This window comes from Elephantulus edwardii, unplaced genomic scaffold (assembly GCF_000299155.1).
Source record: "Elephantulus edwardii isolate Elephantulus edwardi_28Jun2011 unplaced genomic scaffold, EleEdw1.0 scaffold00071, whole genome shotgun sequence".
Taxonomy (NCBI): domain Eukaryota; kingdom Metazoa; phylum Chordata; class Mammalia; order Macroscelidea; family Macroscelididae; genus Elephantulus; species Elephantulus edwardii.
In genome coordinates, this window is record NW_006399821.1 from 5,110,458 (window position 1) to 5,132,272 (window position 21,815).

At 38.9% G+C, this 21,815-nt stretch overlaps 1 protein-coding gene across 1 annotated transcript in view; it reads left to right on the forward strand.

The window, feature by feature from the left end:
• The window catches only part of LOC102866615 (60S ribosomal protein L24-like), a 29,031-nt gene extending 8,822 nt beyond the window's left edge, over positions 1 to 20,209 (forward strand). Inside the window, exon 2 of the mRNA XM_006888748.1 lies at positions 20,123 to 20,209. Coding sequence (XP_006888810.1) covers positions 20,123 to 20,209 — 87 coding nt within the window. The remainder of the gene's footprint in view (positions 1 to 20,122) is intronic.
• The last annotated feature ends 1,606 nt before the right edge of the window (positions 20,210 to 21,815 follow it).

Sequence of the window (21,815 nt, forward strand, 5' to 3'; positions counted from 1 at the left end):
AAATGAGTTCAGTGCTTTTGACTTTCTAACTCTAGCTGTTTGCACATTTCATTATAGTACTTTTGCTTTGTATTCCTGAGCTGCACTTCTAAATCTTCTGTTTAGCTCTATCACTTAACTTTCTCAGGTAGTGTTGAATATGAAGCTTAGTGACTATAGTACTATTGTTCTTAAGTGGTCATTTCTATCATTGGAGTTTTTTTAATTTCCATTTAAATTATTTTAATGTAAATATTAGATAATTACAACCCCAGGTAATTGTTATAGTTAGAAGTTGTGCATAGCTTGCCATGAAAACAATTTATGTACCTGTTTTGGAATTTGCTTATTTAAAATAAAGAAAAGAGCCTTTTTTCCATGCTGACTTTTCCTATTTTCTACTTAAAGTCTATATAACCTACTCCTCATCTGTCCAAAGAGTTGATATTTAATCCTCATTTCCAAGGCCACTCACAGGAATGTGAGGAAGACCTCAGACCAATGGTCCCTGAATATCCTCTTGGGTAGACTGTGAATTTCCAACAAGGCAGAGCTCTCTCCTCCGCAATCCACCAGCACAGGCTTGGAAGAAATGCCAACTGTCAATATGAAGCTCCAATAAACTCCTTCCATCTTTCTTGTCATTTTGCAGGTCCTACCATTTTGTCAATTCCACTTTTTTCCCCATCTCTTTAATACCTTTGATAGTTTTTGGTTTTTGCTACCTCTGAGACCCACTTGGGGAGATCTTTTTAAAAGCCTGAGGCCCAAGTTACTGCCAGATAAATTGAATCAGAACCACTGGAGCTAGCCAGGCAGCGAGATCTACTAAGGCTCCCTGATTGATTCAGACGTAGACTGCTAATAGAGGGTAGCAGAGCCAACTGGACTACCATATGGACTGAAGAAGTAAGCTATGCTAGAGGAAATAGCACAGCTAAGATTCTTGACTACTGGTAGTGAATAGCTGTCCTCGGTTAAGCCACAACTTTTCAGCCAATTGTAAAGTCAAACAAAATATAAAAACCAAAATAAAATTAATCTTGTAAATCAAGTAAGTCTTGTGAACCTGTCACCCACATACTTTCCTCTTGAGATTCAGCAGTTTCAATCTTTCTTGCTTGTTAAATTCTCACAATTAATAAATTTAGTTTTCGTTCACTTCAAAGAGTCAATTACTAATGATAACCAAAATAATATTTTTTCCTGGAATATTCACATTACATCCCTTTTCCATACACACATACTCCTACCTGTACAAGGATGCACATATGACACATGCACACTAATACACAGGCACACATCGAAGCAATGGGTCATTTCCCACACTCACTGATATTCCACTTATCTCCATCTTCCTTCAGGTTCTGTTGTTGTTGTTGTTGTTGTTATGTGCCGTCAAGTCACTTGCGGCTCATAGCGATCCTATGTACAACAGCCCTAAACTCTGCTCTGTCCTGTGCCAATCACACTGTCTCTGACACTCCCATCCCGATTATCCCAGTCACTGAATCAATCCACCTCATAGAAGGCCTTCCCCTCCTGCGCTGTCCCTCCACCCTCCCAAGCATGATGTCCTTCTCCTAGGACCGGTCTCTCCTCACAACATGTCCAAAATATGTTAGACGGAGCCTCAGAATCCTTGCCTCCAAGGAGCCACCCAGTTTAACCCTTTCCAGGACAAATCTGTTTGTTTTCCTAGCAGTCCATGGTATTCTCAATACTCTTCTCCAGCACCACAGCTCAAAGGCATCAATTCTCCTTCTATCCTCCTTGGTCATTGTCCAACTCTCTGATGCATAACAAGTGATTGTGAAGACCATGGCCTGTATCAGACGCACCTTAGTCTCCAGAGAGAGACCATTGCTCTTCATTACTTTGGAGAGGTCCCTAACAGCAGACTTTACCATGGCAATGTGCCTTTTAATTTCCTGGCTGCTGGTGCCAAGACTGTTGACTGTGGAGTCAAGCAAACTAAAGCTGTGTACAATCTCAGTGTCTTCACCATCCATCCTGATGCTGCCAATTGGTCCAGTGGTGAGAATCTTTGTCTTCTTGACATTGAGCCTCAATCCGTACTGTAGGCTGCAGTCCTTGACCCTCTTCAGCAGGTGCTTCAGGTCCTCTTCAGTTTCAGCAAGCGGGGTTGTGTCATCTGCATAACGCAGACTGTTGATAAATCGTCCACCAAACTTGACCCCACATTTCTCCTCATAGAGCCCCGCCTCCCAGATAATCTGTTCTGCATATAGGTTGAAAAGGAATGGAGATAGGATGCATCCCTGGCGTACGCCCTGAAACCATTGGTTTCAGGTTCTAGAAGATTAATTTCTTTATTCCTTTTAAAGACTTTCCATAATGAAAGCTACTCTATTTCTTTTATTTCTTCTTTAAGATTAACTATTTCTCATGGTTCCCCTCCTGTGCTTTTCATAAATATGAGTCTACAAGTCTTGCTAACTCTCTGTTTTAAAATCCTAGTAAATAGACAGGATCTAGAAATAAGGAGCATGAGAAGGCACAGTCATGAAATACAGAAAGTTTTTCTCCTTAGACTTGGTTTTTTAGTTAACGTTTTTTTCTAGATCATGGACTTTCTTCTGCTTCCGGCCTCCACTTGTTTCTCTAAGAAGATGTCCTAGAAACTCAAAAGCTTCAGATTTTTTTTCCCCACTGAGGGGAAAACCCACACTTCAGTCCTACCCATCTTTCCCCCAACACTCCTCCTAAAATTCCCATGAGAATGTTGTGTGAATGAGGCCCCTTTTAGCATCCCTGCTAGCAGGTGTTCTGTGGGCATTTACTCCCATGAGTATCTTAGTTTAAAGTCAGAATTGAGCTCTACTAGGGATCTAGGTAATTGACTAGCAAGTAGGGGGAATTGAGTGATGTGAGGTCATTTCACCATGCTCCCAAGGACATGGGACGATAAACTAGATGGGATCTTTCCTGCAAACCACAGATAGGCCAAGTTTATGGAAGGGAACACTTCACAAAAGCATAACTTTCAGTACTTAATAATTAAGCAAGTGACAAATCCATCTGGTAGAAATTATAGAGGTCCAATAACTGAAAAGAACAAATTACTTGTGAATGTTGAATCATTTACTATTAATGTAAAAAAGTTTGCTCTATGTGCCACCTGTCTGCCAGAAATGAAGACTACTAAAAGTGCAGCCAGAGTGTTTCTTGGAAGTAAGGATGGCACAGCTTTGCCTTTCTTATTTTGTACATGTAGCTAGGCAAGGTGATTCGTTGGAAAGCGATATTATGCTATTATGGAATGGTCAGCAAAGGAGAGGAAGACTCCTGATGAGATGAATTTATACAATAACTTCAGAAAGGGGCTCTAGGGTGTCAGAGATGATGACGATGGCACAGAATAGGGAAGGGTCCAGGTCAGCTGTTCACGGGGACACGTAAGTCAGACTCGACTTGATGGCACCTAACAAACACTAGCAATGTAAAGGAATTCTGTAGTGTGCTAAACTGCTAACCAAGATCACTAATACATCTGCAAGACACTTTTAAAAAAACCCAATTATTTCAAGCAGTTGATAATACATGACCCAGTAGAAAATACACCAGCTAGGAAACTTCAACTCTAACCATGAGTCTGGTGGAAGTGACTTAGGTCAGCCATCAAGTTACTGTGAACCTCAGGTCTTTATCTAAACTAGAGTAATAACATGTACCTCAGAGTTTGGTCTCTCTCTCTCTCCTTGTCGTAGCATCAGAACCATCTCATGTCTGACCCTACAAAGGAGTTTCAGAGGCTGTAAATCACATGAGAGGAGGTTGCCCATCTTTCTCTCTCTAAGCATTTGGTGGTTTAGAATTGCCCACCTTTGAGTTGACAGCACAATTCCCTACTCATTACGCCACTAGAACTGCCATACAGATGGACTATTCCTTAAAAGTATTTTAACATTTTGCTTAGTGACAATATTAGTAGAACAAGAAGCACATGCAAAGGCGTTTAATATCCATATCCAAATCCAATTGAGAAATACAAATGTACTCTGAAACAGCACTATACTTCTACTAAAAATGCTGAAGTTAAAGAAAATCAACTGTCAGAGGATAGGGAGCAAGTCACACTCTTTTTATAGAATTAGTGGCCCAGTCACTTGTGGAAACTCCATGAGATATATGATAGCAACAGCATGGATTCAAGTATAGCAAAGATTGTGACACTTGTTCTGCTATACAGGTCCCAGGAGCTGCAGCTGTCTCAACAGCAACTGGCCACAACAAAGGTGGAAAAGCATGCTATCCTTCACACAGGATCCATTTTTAATTACTTCATCACAATATTGTCCTCCAGCCAGGCAGTACACGGAATGATTCCCACTCAAACAGAATCGTCTTTGCCTCCATGCTTTCTGAGGTGCTGGTTGTTTCATTTACTCTTCAGGTGGCAAGTGCTTTGAGAAGGATAAATCAAATGACTACAGAAGTGAAGTGGTCCTTTAGGGCATAGCTCTGGCCTTAGAGGCTGCTGGCAGCAAGGTTTCTCTTCCCTCTAGATTCTTAGAGACTAAAAACTGACAGGGTGCAAGAACCTTCCAAGAAAGAGAGCAAAGGGTGACTGAAATGGGCAGGTCCAAAGAGACATAGTCCTGGAGGAGACCTCAATCCAATGATACAACATGGGACGGTACAATGGAAAAACCATTTGTAGGATGCAGCATTCGAGCTGATATCTTGATATGGGTAAAGGCAAACTATCCACTTTAAAAAGCTACTTAAAGAACCAGGTAGATTTTTCATTTTCATAGTAATTGATCACTTCCTCTTCCACTCAACTGAGCACATCAATAGCTGAAATGACTTAATTGGTCATTTTATCCAACTGGCCATTTTGTCACTATTCACACTCTTCCCCAAGGACATTAGGATAGTGTCTGTTTAGTTTAGTTTACTTTAAAGGAGAGCCTGAGGCACACGTTTGAATGGAGGTTGATCTTAAAAGCAAGAGGGTGAAAAAGGAGATGCAAAAGGGAAGACATGCATACTGTGATGGAATTGTCTATTGCAGTAAGCAACTGGGCTCAATTTTAAAAGGATGGAGAAAGGAATCATGAGGAATGAGTCCGAGAAGCCAGGGTACTTCCCACTCCCTCTTACATCATATTGGTTGATACTGAAGGTGTTTATTTCAGGAGTGCTCACATCCGGACTAAGCAATCATATATAGTTTAAGAGAAAGTCTGGAAACTGAGAAGCTGCAATACCACAAGGGCACATACCAAGCGCAGGTACCATCCTGAGAGACCACATACCATCATTCCTTCAGGAGGTAAAAGGAAGGTGGGAAGCTGGCTCATTGATTATTTCAGTGTCCCTCAGAGCTGCTCAAATGGCATTTGTGGTCAAGTGGCAGAGCTTTTGCCTTCCATGCAGGCGACCCAGCTTTAATTTCTGACCAATTAGCTCATGCACAGCCACCACTCAGCTATCAGTGAGAGTTTATTGGTTGCTAGAATGTTGGACAGATTTTAGAAGAGTTTCCAGCTTAAAACAGCCTAGGAATAAAAGCATGGCAATCTACTTCTAAAAATTAGCCAGTAAAAGTCCTATTTGGCCGTACAAGTTCAACCTCACTGTGAAAGAGGCTACTACAATAAGCAAGTCTGGGGCGTAGTCAGGTGTTATGTTGCTAACCAAAAGTTCAGCAGTTCCAATATCCTACCACAACGAAGATTTCTATGAGGCCACTCAACAACTCTTCCACCAGGTTTCAGAAGCTGTAAATGTCAATAGGAAGACAGTCCCCTACTCTCTCCTACAGAGCAACTTATGCATCAGGACCCTGAGACACTTAAGGCCTTTTGGATAGTCATGCAGCTTAACTCCATGGCACTAACTACAACAACAATGTTACACAAAGGAAGGAAGATGGAGGTATAGCACTGGCCTCTGATTCTGTGACACCAGGACAGTGCAAATTTCTTGCCTCTATGAGGACCAGAGATGTGGCCATGTATCTCTCTTCTTTAGACTAAGACTCAGCACACACAAACATGTGGAGAAAGATTTAATAGTTTTACTGTAATGGTATATCATTCCTCCAAGACAGGCCAGGGACACACTTCCTGCCCTTACACCTTGCACCTGTGAGGAAACACTCCAGCTGTTCACAGAAGAAGACAAGTCATACTGAGAATAATCTGATACCCTTGCCTTCATCCTGGGATAAGTATGCATAATGCGCACATGTGTAATGAGAGCTCCAGGTAATGGGCTGGGGGATGATCTGTGTTTTTTCACTTTTTCTCTGGAGATACAGTGATCAGCTAGTTTTGACGTGTTTGAAATATCAGCTGATTGTGCCCAGCCTGTCTGTGGAGGTCAACTAAGCCTGGAGCTTTGAGTGTACATTGCTAATTCTCCAAAAACCTCACATCCTGGACAAAACTTTTGTCTTCTGAAAGCAGGAGAAGCAACTTTCAGGTAGCTCACATAATGATAACTGGCCAAAAAGAAGAATCTCAGATAAGCTCTTAATAAAAAACAAACAACAACAACAAAAAACCAACCAAAAAAAAATCCCAAACAAATCTCTTTTATTAACAATGGTGTTTCGTACATTGCCCACCACATTTCCAGGACCTGACTGAACGTTTTGGGTAACTGTGAGGCCAGTCAGTCTCCAGAGTGTATTTGACACTTAATAAAAAAACCTGAACTGTGTTAAACAGTTCCAGAATATGAGCAATGTGGATAGAGCTTAGACTAGAAGAAAAAGAAAGAAGTAATGCAGTGTTTTCATTTTGAATGAAGAGATTGATTGTACTACACACACACACACACACACATAGGGTCACTATGGGTCATACGCAACTCAAAGACACCTAACAATAATTACAACATCTATACAACGCTCTACTCAACAGCAGAATATACATTGTTCTCACGTGAGCATGAATATTTCACCAGGATAACCCATATGTTGTTGTTGCTATGTGCCATTAAATCACCTGCGACTCATCGTGACCATATGTACAACAACCTTAAACTCTGCTCTATCCCTTGCCAATCTTATTGTCTCTGACACATCTATCCCCATTATCCCAGTGACTGAATCAATCCATCTCATTGAGGGTCTTTCTCTCCTGCACCGTCCCTCCACCCTCCCAAGCATGATGTCCATCTCCAAGGACTGATCCTGCCTCGCAACACATCCAAAGTATGTCAGATGAAGCTGCAGAATCCTTGCCTCCAAGAAGCAGCCTGGCTTCACTCTCTCCTGTACAAACTTGTTTGTTCTCTTTGCAATCCATGGTATATTCAATACTCTTCTCCAACACCACAGCTCAAAGGCATCAACTCTCCTTCTGTCATACCTAGTCATTGGCCAGCTCTCTGATGCATGTCAAGTAATTGCAAAGACCATGCCCTGTATCAGGTGCAACTTAGTCTCCAGACTGACATAATTGCTCTTTCCCAATGCAATATGTCTTTTAATTTCCTGGCTGCTGGTACCAAGAGTATTGATTGTAGAGCCAAACAAACTGAAGCTTTCAACATTTCATTCTTTTCACCATCTATCATTGTGCTGCCAATCAGCCCAGTGGTGAGAATCATTGTTTTCATGATGTTGAGCTTCAATCCATATTGAAGGCTACAGTCCTTGACCTTCTGGAGCAAATGCCTCAGGCCTCCTCACTTTCAGCAAGCAGGGTTATGTCATCTATATAACACAGATAAAACATATAGAGGAGTGTAAAACCCTTTGACCTTGGTCCTGGTTCTTAATGGAGGACCATAACTGAGATTAGTAAGTGAGAACCAGTCCAACAAGAGAGACAATCAGATTTATAAATAAGTGCTATGAAGCTAGAAAGGCACTACAGCTTTTTCTCTGGAGAAGGTGAACCTCTTGATCTTGGAGGAGGGGTTAAGCATCAATATACAGAAACTCTGTTCTGGAGACTCTTCTTCCTCTATCCTTTCCCAGGGTGAATCTTCCTCCCCTATCCTTTAGCTACAGAAAAAGTGATTGAAAGAGTCACCAGAAAGGCCTGACACCTGAATAAGTAGAAACCATGCACACTGTATAAGGCAGAGCGAGGAAAAGACAACAAAGCCAGGGGATGCAGAAACAGAAGCAGAACACTTCTTTGAATAGATAAGTGGCAGCTTAGAGACCTGATAGGAGTCCTGGACTTTTTCTCCCCATATAGTTTTACAGCACGGATTACTACGTGAGGGGTGGGACTATATGATGAGGCATGTTGGCTTATCCACTAGGGGATTAGCTATCTACTATTCCTCAAGGGGATTGGCTGGTCTCAGCAATCTACAAGAGCGTTGTCTAGTCTCATCAATGGATTGAAGAACTTTAGCTACAGAGAGAGAATTCTTCCCCCAGACAGATAAGAGAGACCTTCTCCAATCCAGGGAAATGTAAGACATACTTTAAGACAGCAGCAACAGCCATGGTTGAACTGGAGAATTGACATAAGATGTGATGAGGCCTTAGAGGTGGGGGAAGCCAATATTAGCAGGACTGTGAACATAAGATGTGATGAGGCCTTAGAGGTGGGGGAAGCCAATATTAGCAGGACTGTGAACTTTGTTGAACAATGTGACTGGAAAGCCAATGTTGACAGAACTGAGAACTTGGGAACAGTTAGAGCCACAGGCTCAAGGCTGAGGTGTCTGCATGCACATTTTTGGAGCTGAACTGTCTTGACTATGTTTTGCTATTAATATGAATTATAACCTTTTGACTTCCTTAATATGGTTCTGTGTGGTCTGTGAGCTATCACATCAGATTTTGGACCCACCAAAGCAGTAACACAGCATAAGCATAAAAAATACAGCTAAATTAGTACTAATTGAGATATTTATGCCTATTACACTATTATTAGAAAAGGATGTGGTCACTATTATGGAAGTAATTTGGGAGTTGCATCTATTTTTGATATTCATTAGAATATGACTAATACATATTGAGTTATATTCATATGTACAATCATATCTAAAAATAATTTTATAATTTCTCTGGGACCTTAGAATATTCATGGTAGGGTTTAAAACATCTTCAATATTGGTAGCTCTTTAAATGGAATTGAATTTGGAACTCTAAATTTGAACTTCTGGGGTTGTATGGAACAATGTTGGTAAAGAAAGTGCGTAATGAGGCTAAATAATCCCACTGTGACTTAAAACACTAAATAACATTTAAAGAAATGGTATTGAATTCCAAGGAGGCATTTTGTGAAACAAGACAGTGAGCAGTTCCTGAAGATGAAATTGCAAGTATGCCTAAAGTGAAGAAAACATTATTAGAATGAGTTCTACTCAAACATTTCAAACAAGTTGAAATGTAATTAAGGATGAAGTCCAAGCTTTGCTAACAGCCTTAGTGGGAGAGAACTGTTTAAAAGGGATATATGATTGGGTATTATTATCATGACAGGAGTCCAGAATAAGGGCTTCACAGTGCAGTGGACTTGGGGGGAGGGATTGCATAGCAATGAAAGAGCTTTTCTTTGACTTATCAAGAAGAAAAGTGAATTGGGGGGGACAGGGTGGGCAGGGAAAAAAATGCAACAATGAATGACTGGAAACCCCAAGTCTCTATAAATATTCATTAAAATTAATTTTTTTAAGAAGTATTAGTGGGGACAGGGGAGGGGAGATGCTCCAAGAATTGACAGTATACTGGTGGAGATGTTTCAACAATCAGACATAACACTGGAAGTGCTCACTTATCTGTGCCAAGACATTTCAAAGAAATATACCATGGACTGCTAGGAGAACAAACAGGTTCATGCTGGAGAGGGTGAGATCAGGCTATTCCTTGGAGGCAAAGATTCTGAAGCTTTGTCTTACATATTTTGGGCATGTTACAAGGAGTGACCAGCCCTTGGAAAGGGACATCAAGCTTGGAAGGGTGGAAGGACACCACAAGAGAGGAAGACCCTCAATGAGATGAATTGATTCAGTGATTGAGGTAATGAGTTTAGGTGTGTCAGAGACAATAAAGTTGGCACCAGATATGGCAGGTTTCAAAGCTATTGTACATATCGTTGCTATGAGTTCCAAGTGACCCCAGAGCACATAACAACAACAAAAGCACTATGAGAACAGAGGGAGATAAAGTTGGAAATACAGCTATAGAGATACAATATTATTATAAAAGTGTATGTGAAAATTTCTGAATATATTGCAAATTATTTTCTATAAAAGTTATATTCATTCACACTGACACCAATACAGCATAGAGTATACCAGTTCAACTACAACCTTGACAATACTGAATACTAATTTTAATTTTTCTGTATAATAGTTATTAAATTTATAATAATTTACTACCATTTAAACCAGCATTTAAAAATATCTAGTGAGTCAAACATTTTTCCAAGAATAGTAACTGACTTTCTTTTGTAACCAATTTTTTGTGTGCTTTCTTGTTATTTACTTATGTACAATTATACTCTGAAAAGTCTCAAACATGTATTAAAGTTTGTGAGTAAACCAAATAAATAAAATTAAAAACGATGTACATCATGGCTGTATCCTTTCACTGTGCTTGCTCAATTCATCTGAGCAAATAATCCAAAATGCTGCATTGTATGAAGAATACAACATCAAGATTAAAGTGCTCACTTTGGCAGCACATATACTAAAATTGGAACGATACAGAAAAGATTAGCATGGCCCCTGCACAAGGATGACACACAAATTTGTGAAGCGCTCCATATTTAAAAAAAAAAAAAAAGATTAGAGGAAGACTAGCAACCTGTATTGTGAAGACTATTCAAACTTGTTTTCTAGAAGTGCGTAGGACTTGGGTAATTTACTACTGAAGACCAAAAGTATACTGATTACAACTCATAAAGAAAACAATAACAAAACTCCTCATAATAAGAAACATCGTGATAATCAGAGGGAAAAAAATCTTCACTAGGGGAAACATTATGACAAACATGAAAAGGGTGTAAGGGTGTAACTTGTTGGGAATTTCGTTTTACTGGTGTCCACAATCAACACATATAGAACCAGCGGTAAGGAGATACAATTATTTCCTTGGGAAAATCTTCTAAAATAGACAATTTTATTTATTTAGCTAACTTCTAGGGAGTTTTTCAAAGGCTGTGAATCATACAGGAGGAGAGTCCTATCTTTCTCCCATGGAGCAGCTGGTGGATTTGAACTGCATACCTTTTTGGTTGACATAATAGCTACTTACCACTAGGCCACCAGAAGTCCAACTACTATGAACCAAACTAAAGTACTCTTAGTGCTATGATTATACTATATAGCTTAGCTGTATGTAAAAGCTGGGCCGTGAATAAGGGAGATAAAAAGAGAATGGATGTCTTAATATTATGGTGTTAATGAATAAGACTGAATATATTGTGGACTTTCATAAAAATTAACGAATCTATCTTTGAAGAATTATCTTTAGAATTGAGGGTGGAGACACTTTATCTAACGTTATTTAGACATGATATCAGGTGGGACCAATTCTTGAAGGAGGAATTTTGCTCGTTAAAGTGAAAAACATCAATTGAAACAGACTGACACAGCAACTACAACAATGGGTTCAAACTGAATATGAGAATGGTGCAGGAATGGCAGTGTTTTGCTCTCTCATACACGGGGTTACTATGAATCAGAAACTACACCTACCAACATCAAGAGCCTCCTATACAATGTCACCAAGCAATAACTACCAATAATTGAATAGTCACAGATATACTTTATAATTATTAAATGCCAACTCAATAGTTAGCACTGTATAATGCTTACTGTGAGCAAACTGAAATTTTCTTTTTCTGACATGAACAGGACCTTCACCTATCCCATGCTTTACAGAATCTTATATAAAAATATCAAGTCCCAATAGGAACAATCACTATCTCGTTTGGTTCTTTTTATGTTATGAGTAAGATCTTTGGGTTGTGAAGCACCTTTACCAAGCAATATTTGGTAGTATAAGAAACATTTGGATATTGATCTAATTTGTAAGATCACATAGCATAAAGTTGTTGAAAGTGCCAGGGGGGGAAATGTGAAAACTGTCACTGGAGATGGACCAAACCTAGGATACATCCCAGGACAGTCAGTCAGAAGGGAAGAATGGAACTTGATCGTGTAGCAGAGTGGCAAAACCCATGGAAAGTGTGAAGAGCTGTGAGCTACTGCACACAGACAAGCTGCTAAGTTAATCACAGAATGATAAGGTTTGGGGGAAATAGGAAGGGTTTCTGTGAAAAAAAAATTTTAAACAGGACATAACATTGTCTTTTGAAACCTTTGGAAAACTTCATAATCTTTTAAATAAAAAGTTCCATTTTATTAAACATATGGGTAGGTTTGAAATTACTCAGAATATTAAAATTTATTTAAAATAATTAAAATTTAGAAAAACGTCAGGTGTTCTTCCAAGTCCTGGGCAGCATTAATATGGTATAAAAATTGTGGAGAGAATTTACAGTGAGCAGGTGTGTGAAATAATTGAGGGGAAAATAAGTTCAGACATTAATTAACAGGTATTATTAATATCCTTACTGAATTATTTTCTGTCAAGCTGATATATTTCTAAGCATATAAGTATATAAAAATACATATTAAATTATGAATGCATATGAAAAAGAAAAGATTTTTTATTCATAATATTCTGTACTTTTGCCATCAATCAGTGATGAGACATGGAAGGGGAAAAAAGAGTCAACCCAAAAGGTAACAAAAAATTATAAATATTTTTTGGAAGTATATTCAGTAAGTGCTGCTACTAATACGAAAATGTTCTTATTACAAATTTAACAAAACAAGGATTTGTGCACAAAGAGTGTCTTTGTTGAAACATTTGGGAACAAAAAAGAATAAAAGAGCCAAAAATAAGACTCAAAGACCTCTACTCAAGGTATTTACAGTATGGAATAAAGTTTTCAGAGAAAGGTTAAAGAATCATGTATAGAAGTACAAATTATAGAAGACATGATGAGGGCATAAGATTTTGCCCTGGTTTGGGAAACTATGGGATTTGAGTATTGATCAGGTAAACAAAATTAGAATATACTTCAGAAAAAGAGAAAGAATATTGATAAAGCTTCAGTACTGTGAACAAGTCTATACTGTTTTGGTTTCAGAAGCTGTAGAATAAGTACTATGATTGTGGAGCAGAATGAAGGGGATGAGAGACTAAAAGTTGAAGTAGCTTTGAAACCAGTTAGTGAACAAAAGTTAGACTTTGAGAGGTATCTTAATAGAAGACGGAAGAAACTTGAAGAATATATCATGACACCCTGTGATCTTTGAGACGGTATGAATGAAGGCTCCTGACCATTGGCAAGTCAACTACAACACACGGTGACTTTATGTACAACAGAAGCAAACACTGACAAGTCCTGTGTCATCTTCCCAGTTGCCACCATGTTCAAGTTCATCATTGATTCTCTGGTATCTATCCAAGTTACCAAAAGTGTGTCTCGCTCTCTGACCTTTTGCTGCCCTTATTTTCCAGCCATTCATCTTTTCTGATAATAGGTTCAAAGTAAATGAGTCAGACAGACAGTTCATAGGTATTTTGTAATTCACAGAGAATTTACTGACTAATATTTGGAAGCAGATCACTAGACATTTCTTCCTAGTCTCTTTTACTTGGAATTATCGCTGAAATCTGCTTTTTAAAGTTGATCATACTGGTATTTGGTATATTAGAATTATAGCTTTCAACAGCACAGTAACATGCAAGCCACCATGGTAAGAAACTTACAGACAGGTAAATGCTTAAAAGTAGGTAAATAAAATAGTTTAAAACTGAAGTTGTTGTTGGGATTGTAAAATGGCCCAACCACTCTGGAAGGCAGTCTGGTGTTTCCTCTAAAAGTTGAGCATATACATTTCATTTGACCCAGATATCCCAATGCTAGGAATATGTCCTGAGGAAAATAGAACTAAGACAGAACCAGATATTTGTACACCAATGGACAGCAAGTAATAAATGTTGGAGAGGATGTGGCAAGATAGGAACTCTTAGACATTGTTGATGGGATTGTAAAATGGTATAACCATTCTGGAAGGCAATTTGATGCTTCCTCAAAAAGCTGAACATAGAAATTCCTTATGACCCAGCTATTCCACTGTTTGGAATATACCCTGAGAAAATGAGAACTGAGGTGCAAATGGAGACTTATACACTAATGTTCATAGCAATGTTATTCACTATCACAAGAATGTGGAAACAGCCCAGATGTCCAACCACAATCTAATACATTGAGAAATCATGGTAAATTCACACAATGGAATACTACAAAACATGCAAGAGCAATGATTTTGAAAATTATTACCTAACGTGGGAAGTTCTGGAGAACATTATGCTGAGTGAACTAACTCAGTCCCACAAGGACAAATATTGTATAAAACCATTATTGTAAAATGAGTATGAACATCCAAGGGGATGGGGAGGGTGGAAGCAGGGGGATGAGAATGTGGGGGGGGGATTAATCATGGGATTGTACAATTTGATGGATTGGGGAGATGGAATAATGTGGTCTGAAAAACAATGTATTCAAATATTATAAATAAACTAATATAAAAGAATTTTTTTAAAAAATTAAGATGATAGCAAGAAAACAGAAACTACAAAAGTCCATGAAGAAATTGTGGTACATTCACATAATGGAATACTGTACAGCACTTGGGAGCAATGATTTCATAAAATTCTATATAATATGGGAGAGGCTAGAGAACTAACTCAATATTTTAAGGATAGTGCATAAAACTATTATTGTAAAAATCGAAGATTAACTAGTAAAATATATATGAGGGTCCAAGTTGATTTTTTAAATTTTTTTTTTTTTACAGAGGTTATGGATTTCCATTCATTCATTGCCGCAATTTTCTCCCTGCCCACCCCTCCCCACCAGCTTGCTTCCCCCTCAGAAGAAAGAGAAGGAAAAAAAAAGAAAAAAAAATTCCTGCATTAGTATACAATTCCCACGTCCCTTCCTTCCACTCCCCACCCCGAGTACACTTCTCTATGCAACCTTAATTCTACACTCCTGTGCTAACCATAATACTCAATCATATATCACTTCTAATCTGTTCTTTCCCTCATCTATTTCAATACAATATACATAATTTATCCAAGTTGATTTTTTAATATGGTGTGAGATGTGGATTCTGCTTCAGAATTGCCAGCACCGTTAATCGAAGAGGTTGTTGTTTCCCATTTGATAGATTTTGTTTCCTTGTAAAGTATCAGTTGACCATAAATAGATGGGTTAATTTATGGGTTCTTGACTGTTCCATTGGTCTTTGTGTTTGCCATTGTACCAGTATTGCACTATTTTGGTTATTATAGCTGTTGGATAAGTTTTAATATCAGGGAGTGCTATGCCTCCCACTTCTTCTCCCCCCCCCCCAGAAGTGCTTTGTTTAATCAAGGGTCTTTTTTCTTTCCAGATAAATTTGCCAATTGCCTTGTCTATCTTTTTGAAAAATGAACTTGATATCTGTGTTGGGATTGCATTAAACATGTAGGTTTTTGGGTAAGATTGTCATTTTCACTGCATTGAGTCTTTCTATCCATGAAGAGAGAACATTTTTTCCCACTTATTTAGGTCTTTTATTGTTTCTAGCAGAAATGAAGACTTGTTTCTGCAGCCTCCTTCTGTTCATATGTCTGTTCCATACCAGAAAAACTTTAAGTTAAGATAGATAGAAAAAGAATAGCTAGGTAGGTAACTGATATTGAATTGGCTCCAACGCTTGGCAATCTGCCGTGGATTAAAGTACTTCAAACATGAGCCAATTTTTAAATCAAGATATTTTCTAGAATGTTACAGAGCAAGACATTGCCCAGGCCTGCATGATCCTCCCCATCACCAGCATATCTAAGTCCATCTGGAAGTTATTTTGTTAATTCATCTTTACAAAAGTCTCACAGGCTCTCCCTAGCTTCAACTTCATCAAATATAATGTTTTCCTACGGGTTTTTTATCCCGCTTGATGATGCAACTGAGCCAGACAACATTTTTGTTTTATATTTTAAATTTGTGATTTATAGGATTTTCATTGGCTAGGTTTTTGAGTTTCGGAGGAACATTCTTCTAAGTTGTACAGCACTTTTGTCAATTTGCTGTGCTGAGGTAATCTGGGTTTGCTGTGACACTGAACCTTATGCCACTGGGGTCTCAAATGTCATAATGGAACAATTGTGCCATAGCTGTGTCGAACACTATAATTACCACCCATCGTGGGCAGTGTTCGGTGGAACTCCCAGATTGATTCAGGTTTAGAAGCAGGAGTGGCATCCACTTCCTAAACCACATGCATCTGGAAACTCTATGAAATTGGAAAAAGAAACAACGTTATAGAAAGGTTTCATAGGATTTCTGGAGGCAAGTTGTTTCAGAAGTGGATGCCACTTCTGCTTCCAAACCTGTCAGAGAATGTTATTGGTTGAGTCGCCTATGATGCTGAACCTTATGCCAAATGCCATAATGGTTTCCCATGATGGACAGTGTTTGGTGGACAGGTAGGTTTAAGACAGGTTTGGAAGCAGGAGTGGCATCCACTTCCTTAACCACATGCCTCTGGAAACTCTAGGAACTTGGAGAAATTATGATAATTATAGAAAGGCTTCAGGCCTTTTGTTCATAGGGTCGCTACAAGTCATTCCCAATTAGACAAAAATCAACAACACAAGTTTTTTTAGTTAGATCATCATTTCTTTCTTCCTAGTCTCTAAGAGTCTGTAAGCTCCCATCTATCATGACTTTGCTAATATTTGAGATATTTGTGCATTGCTTTCCGCATCATAGCAACATGCAGGCAGCTGCAATACAACTTGATAGATGGATGGGCTTATATTAGTATTGCTCTCTCATTGCTATTGGAACTGACTCATAGCTGACCCTCTAGCAAGTTTTCAGAGCCTGTAAATTACACAGGAGGAGATTGCCCATCTTTCTCCTGCACAGAAACAGGTGGATCTAAACTACCTGTTTTGCTTAGCAACACAATTTCTTTCTCACTTGGTTACTGTAGATTTCTTATACTAGAATAATATAATGATACTAATGGTGATTTTTCAAGTTGATGAAATTAGTTTTGTAGGATGTAGAGATTGGCCAGAAATACTGTTAAGGTCAAACTAAAACCAAGTCCACTGCTGCTTAGTCAATTGTGACTCATAGTGACCTTGTATTGAGTTTCCAAGTCTCTAAATCTTTATGTGGATTTGAACAACCAACTTTCCAGTTAACAGCTTTATATAATAGAAATTATAACACCATGGCTCTTAATAGAAGTGACTTCAATAATCTAGAAAGTTCAGAAGTCTTTATACTCTTGGGAATGATCCTCAAGCCTTAGAATTCTACAGATAGATATTGAGCCACTTACAGAGGATATTGTACTTAGATCCAATTGGACAGTTAGCTAAATCTTGCAATATAAGTTTTGTCACATCTTCCGTGGGTGAGCATTTCAGGAAAGCTACTGCCAGAAGGCCTTACATATCAGTGAGCTAGGACTTCACTGGCCTAACACTACTGGACCAGCATTCATGTGGATCCATCTGTTAATTATCATTTTTGTGTATGACAGAATTCAGTCTTGCCTTCCTTGTCATACCTATTATACCAGCTAGACAATGACTAAGGATGACAGAAGACAAATTGATGCCTTTGAGTTGTGGTGCTGGAGAAGAGTTTTGAACCATCAAGAGTCATAGACTGCCAAGGAAACAAACAGATCTGTCCTGGGAAAGGTGAAAAACCAAGTTTCTCCTTGGAAGCTAGGATTCTGAAGCTCTATCTCACATACTTTGGACACATGACCAGTAGGAACTGATCTTTGGAGAAGGACATTATGCTCAAAAGTGTGAAGGAACAGAGCAAGAGACGAAGACCCTGGGTGAGACTGTCTCAGGACAGAGCAGGCTTCAGAGCTGTTGTACATAGGGTCACTATGAGGTGCAGGCAACTTGGTGGCACCTAACAACAATAGACAGGCACAGTTGTTATGCAGTGATGGAATGTTCATCTTCCATGCAGGAGTCAGAGGATCAATTCTAATGTGAATCCACCTCACACACCGTTATCATGTTTCTGGCAGTGGAGATGTAGTGAAGTAGATCTTAGGGAGTTACATTGCTAACCCAAAGGCCACACCTCTCTGGTGGCTTGAATCTACCAATAGCTACTTGGGAGAAAGATGGACAATCTCATGTAATTTATAGTCTTAGAAACTTCATGGAGGGTCAACTGTGAATTGGTTTTGACACCAAGACACTAAGGTGTGTTTGGGGTTTGGTGGGGGGTTTTTTTTGTTTGTTTTTTTATAATGATGTTGGACAAGTTTTAGAAGAGCTTCCAGGCTAAGATGAAGTAGGAAGAAAGATCTGTTCATTTTCTTTTGAAAATCAGCCAATGAAATTAATCCTTAATTGATTATGGGGACAATGTAGGACTAGGCAGAGTTTCTTTCTATTTTACTGAGTGACGTCAGAATGATAAAGGATAAAGAGTTGAGGGTAGATTTTTTTTAGACTCAGATTCCTTCTCTGGGAACTTCCTCATCACAGAGGAAAGCTAAGTCATATGGAAATATTCAAGGAACGTAGACCCGCTGATGTTGAAAGGATGCAAAGGCTTTCTTTCAGAATCAACTCATAATGGAAATCTTCACCTAGAGAAAGCACCTTGAGTTCTAATCTTTAGTATGCTAAGCTACAAAAGAGAAAAGCACACAAAATTCTGTTTCTTAAACTCTTTCCCTTGTGGTATTTATTTTATGGTAGCACTAGATAACAGAGCTCTTGTGGCATGCTTTATAGCAGGTTGTACTAAAAGGTTGTGGCCATTTCCAGATGTTCAAATCCACTATTGGCATTTAGGGAGAAAATGGGGAATCTCCTAATGTTGGGATTTACACCCTCAGAAATTCCACAGAGAACAAATGTACAGGTGGGATCCTGGGATAAAATGTATCTCTCTCGAATGATGATTTCTAAGTGTGTATAAAAACATTCTGAAAGTCTCTAGAAATAACTGGGAGAGCTCTGGGAAAGGACAGATTCAGAGGTCTTAAGGGCTACAGCTGAGTTCATAACCTGCATGGACATAGATTCCTATTTGTCATGAAATCCTCTCTGTACCATGGTGATGACTGAGGAATGCTGATAACCAGATTGGAAGGAAGTCCCATGTTAGTTAGGAAAGTCTTCAGTTAGAGACCTCTCTAAATTCTTGAGAAGTAATGATGTCAGTTTGAGGATGAAAGTTGCATCTGATTCAAACCATGGTCATCAGACCACTTGCTATGCATATCTAAGAGCTGGACAAGGAATAGGGATGATAGAAAAAGAATTGATGCCTTTGAGCTGTGGTGTTGGAGAAGAGTGTTGAACATCCAATGGACTGTCAAAAGAACAAACAAATTTGCCTTGGAGAGGGTGCATCCAGGGTGCTCTTTGGAGGCAAAGATGATGAGCCTTCACCTCACATACTGTGGGTATGTTGCTAGAAGGGACTATGGATTGGAGAAAGAGATGATGTTCGCAAAGGTGTAGGGTCAGTGAAGGAAAGGAAGACCCTCGACCAAGTGAATTAACACAATGCCTGCCACTGTGGGCTCTAATGTGTCAGGAAGTTTGAGGTTGACACAGGATATGTTAAGGTTCAGATCTGTTGTTTGTAAGGTTGATATGAGTAGTTCTCAACTCAATGTTACCTAACAACAACAACAACAATAATAATAATAGCAATGGCAGAAATAAGACCCAAAAGAGCAGTGTGAGGAAGGATTACCCTCCCCATGAGCTAAGATCAAATATGCACCAAGTGGGAAGGATGGATAAGAGACAATAACGGTATTCTAGGAATCTACTCAGGAAACTGTAAGCTTTAAGAAAGTGTCGAGAGTCCAGTGAGAACTCCTATGTCAATCTTAGAAGTCAAACCAAGCTTCCTCATCTCAGGAAAGAAGTCGGAATGGTTCTCCAAGATGTTAGGGTGTGAAAACAAAAAGCCTCCATCTTTCTCAAGTTGGAATGAAACTAAAAAACTCAAAGTCATTTGCTATTGGGTGAGAACGGACTCATAAATGACCCTCTTGCTCGTTTCCAAGGTTATAAACCATTTAAGAGTAGACAGTCTGTTTTTCTCCACAGGAGCTGCTAGTGGATCCAAACTTTCAGAGAAGAACTATCTTTGGATTAGAAGCAACTCCCTACCAAATGAGCCACCAGAGTGCCTGAAACTGGAGATATTGTAGTTTGTTGTCCAGTTGAGTGTGACTCATAGTGACCCTGTGAACAACAGAACTGAATCCTGTCCTATCCTGTGCCATCTTCATCATCTTTGGCACACTTGTGCCCATTGCTGCAGTCACTGTGTCAATCCATTTCATTGACAGTCCTCTTTCTCACTGACCCTGCCCCTTTCTAAACATAATATAATCTAAACATGATGCAACATGCCCAAAGTATGAGAGATTTAATTTCACCATCTTTGCCTTCAAGGGCCACTCTGAATGCACTTTTTTCAAGATATATCTATTTGGGTTTTTTGTTTGTTGGTTTATTTTGTGGGTTTTTTTTGTTTTTATTTTTGTAATCTATGGGATATTCAGTACTAAAATATAGTCAGGGAAATTGTGTGAGTCTATCCTTGATTTTGCTCATATGAAACCTATACTTGGACCAGGATGCAGTTATTAGAACAGAGCAAGGAAACACTGCATGGCTCAAAATCAAGAAGGAAGTGTGTCGAGTATGCATTCTGTCTCCATACATTTTCAATCTGTTTGCAGAATAGATCATTCAGGCAGAAGAGGTAATTCAGTAGGCTGGACTTTATGAGGTGAAATGAGGTATTAGGATTGGAAGAAGACTCATAAACAATCTGCCTTATGCAAGTAATACAACCTTGCTTGCTGAAACCAAGGAGGATCTAAAGCGTTTGCTGCAGAAGGTCAAGGACTGTAGTCCTCAATATGGATTGAGGCTCAAAATCAAGAAGACAAAGATTTTCACCACTGGGCCAATTACTAGATGGAGAAGAGATTAAGTTTGCATGGCTCCACAATCATTACTTTTGATACCAGCAGTCAAGAAATCAAAAGACGAATTGCATTGGGGAAGTCTGCTGTCAGGGACTTCTCCAAAGTGCTAAAAAGCAATAATGTCAGTCTAGAAATTAAGATGCACCTGATCCAGGCCATGATCTTCATAGTTACTTGCTAGGCATTAGAGAGCTGGATAATGACTAAATATGACAGAAGAATTTATGCTTTTAAATTGTGGTGCTGAAGAAAAGTATTGAATATACCATGTACCCACTTGTTGTTGTTGTTGTTAAGTGCTGTCGAGTCGCAGGCGACTCCTACTGACCCTATGAAGGAGAGTCCTCGACGCTTGGGTGCCTTTCATCCTCTCTCCAGGTTCATAGGGTTTCTGGAGGCAAACTATTATGGAAGTGATGTCAATCCTCCTTCCAAGCTATGTACCCACTAGGAAAATAAATAAATCTGTCTTGGAGAGGATGAAAACAAGCTGTTCCTTGGAGGCAAGGATTTTTTTTTTTTTTCAAGTAATATGATGATTTTAATTCTAAGTTATTCTCCTTCATTGCACTTAGCATGATACATTTATATCCCATTTTTACAATTAGGGGCTTAACAATAACCAAAAAACCGACAAAAGTAAGAATAAAGTTTACATTATTTTCTTGCACACAGCTGTTCTTTATGGTCACGGTTCCTTGGTAATTGGAGAGCTTGGTAGACAATGGCTTTTCACCTTAACATTTTTTTTAAAAACCTGTTTTCAAACCTGTTTTCCAACTTGTTTGGGTTACAAAGTT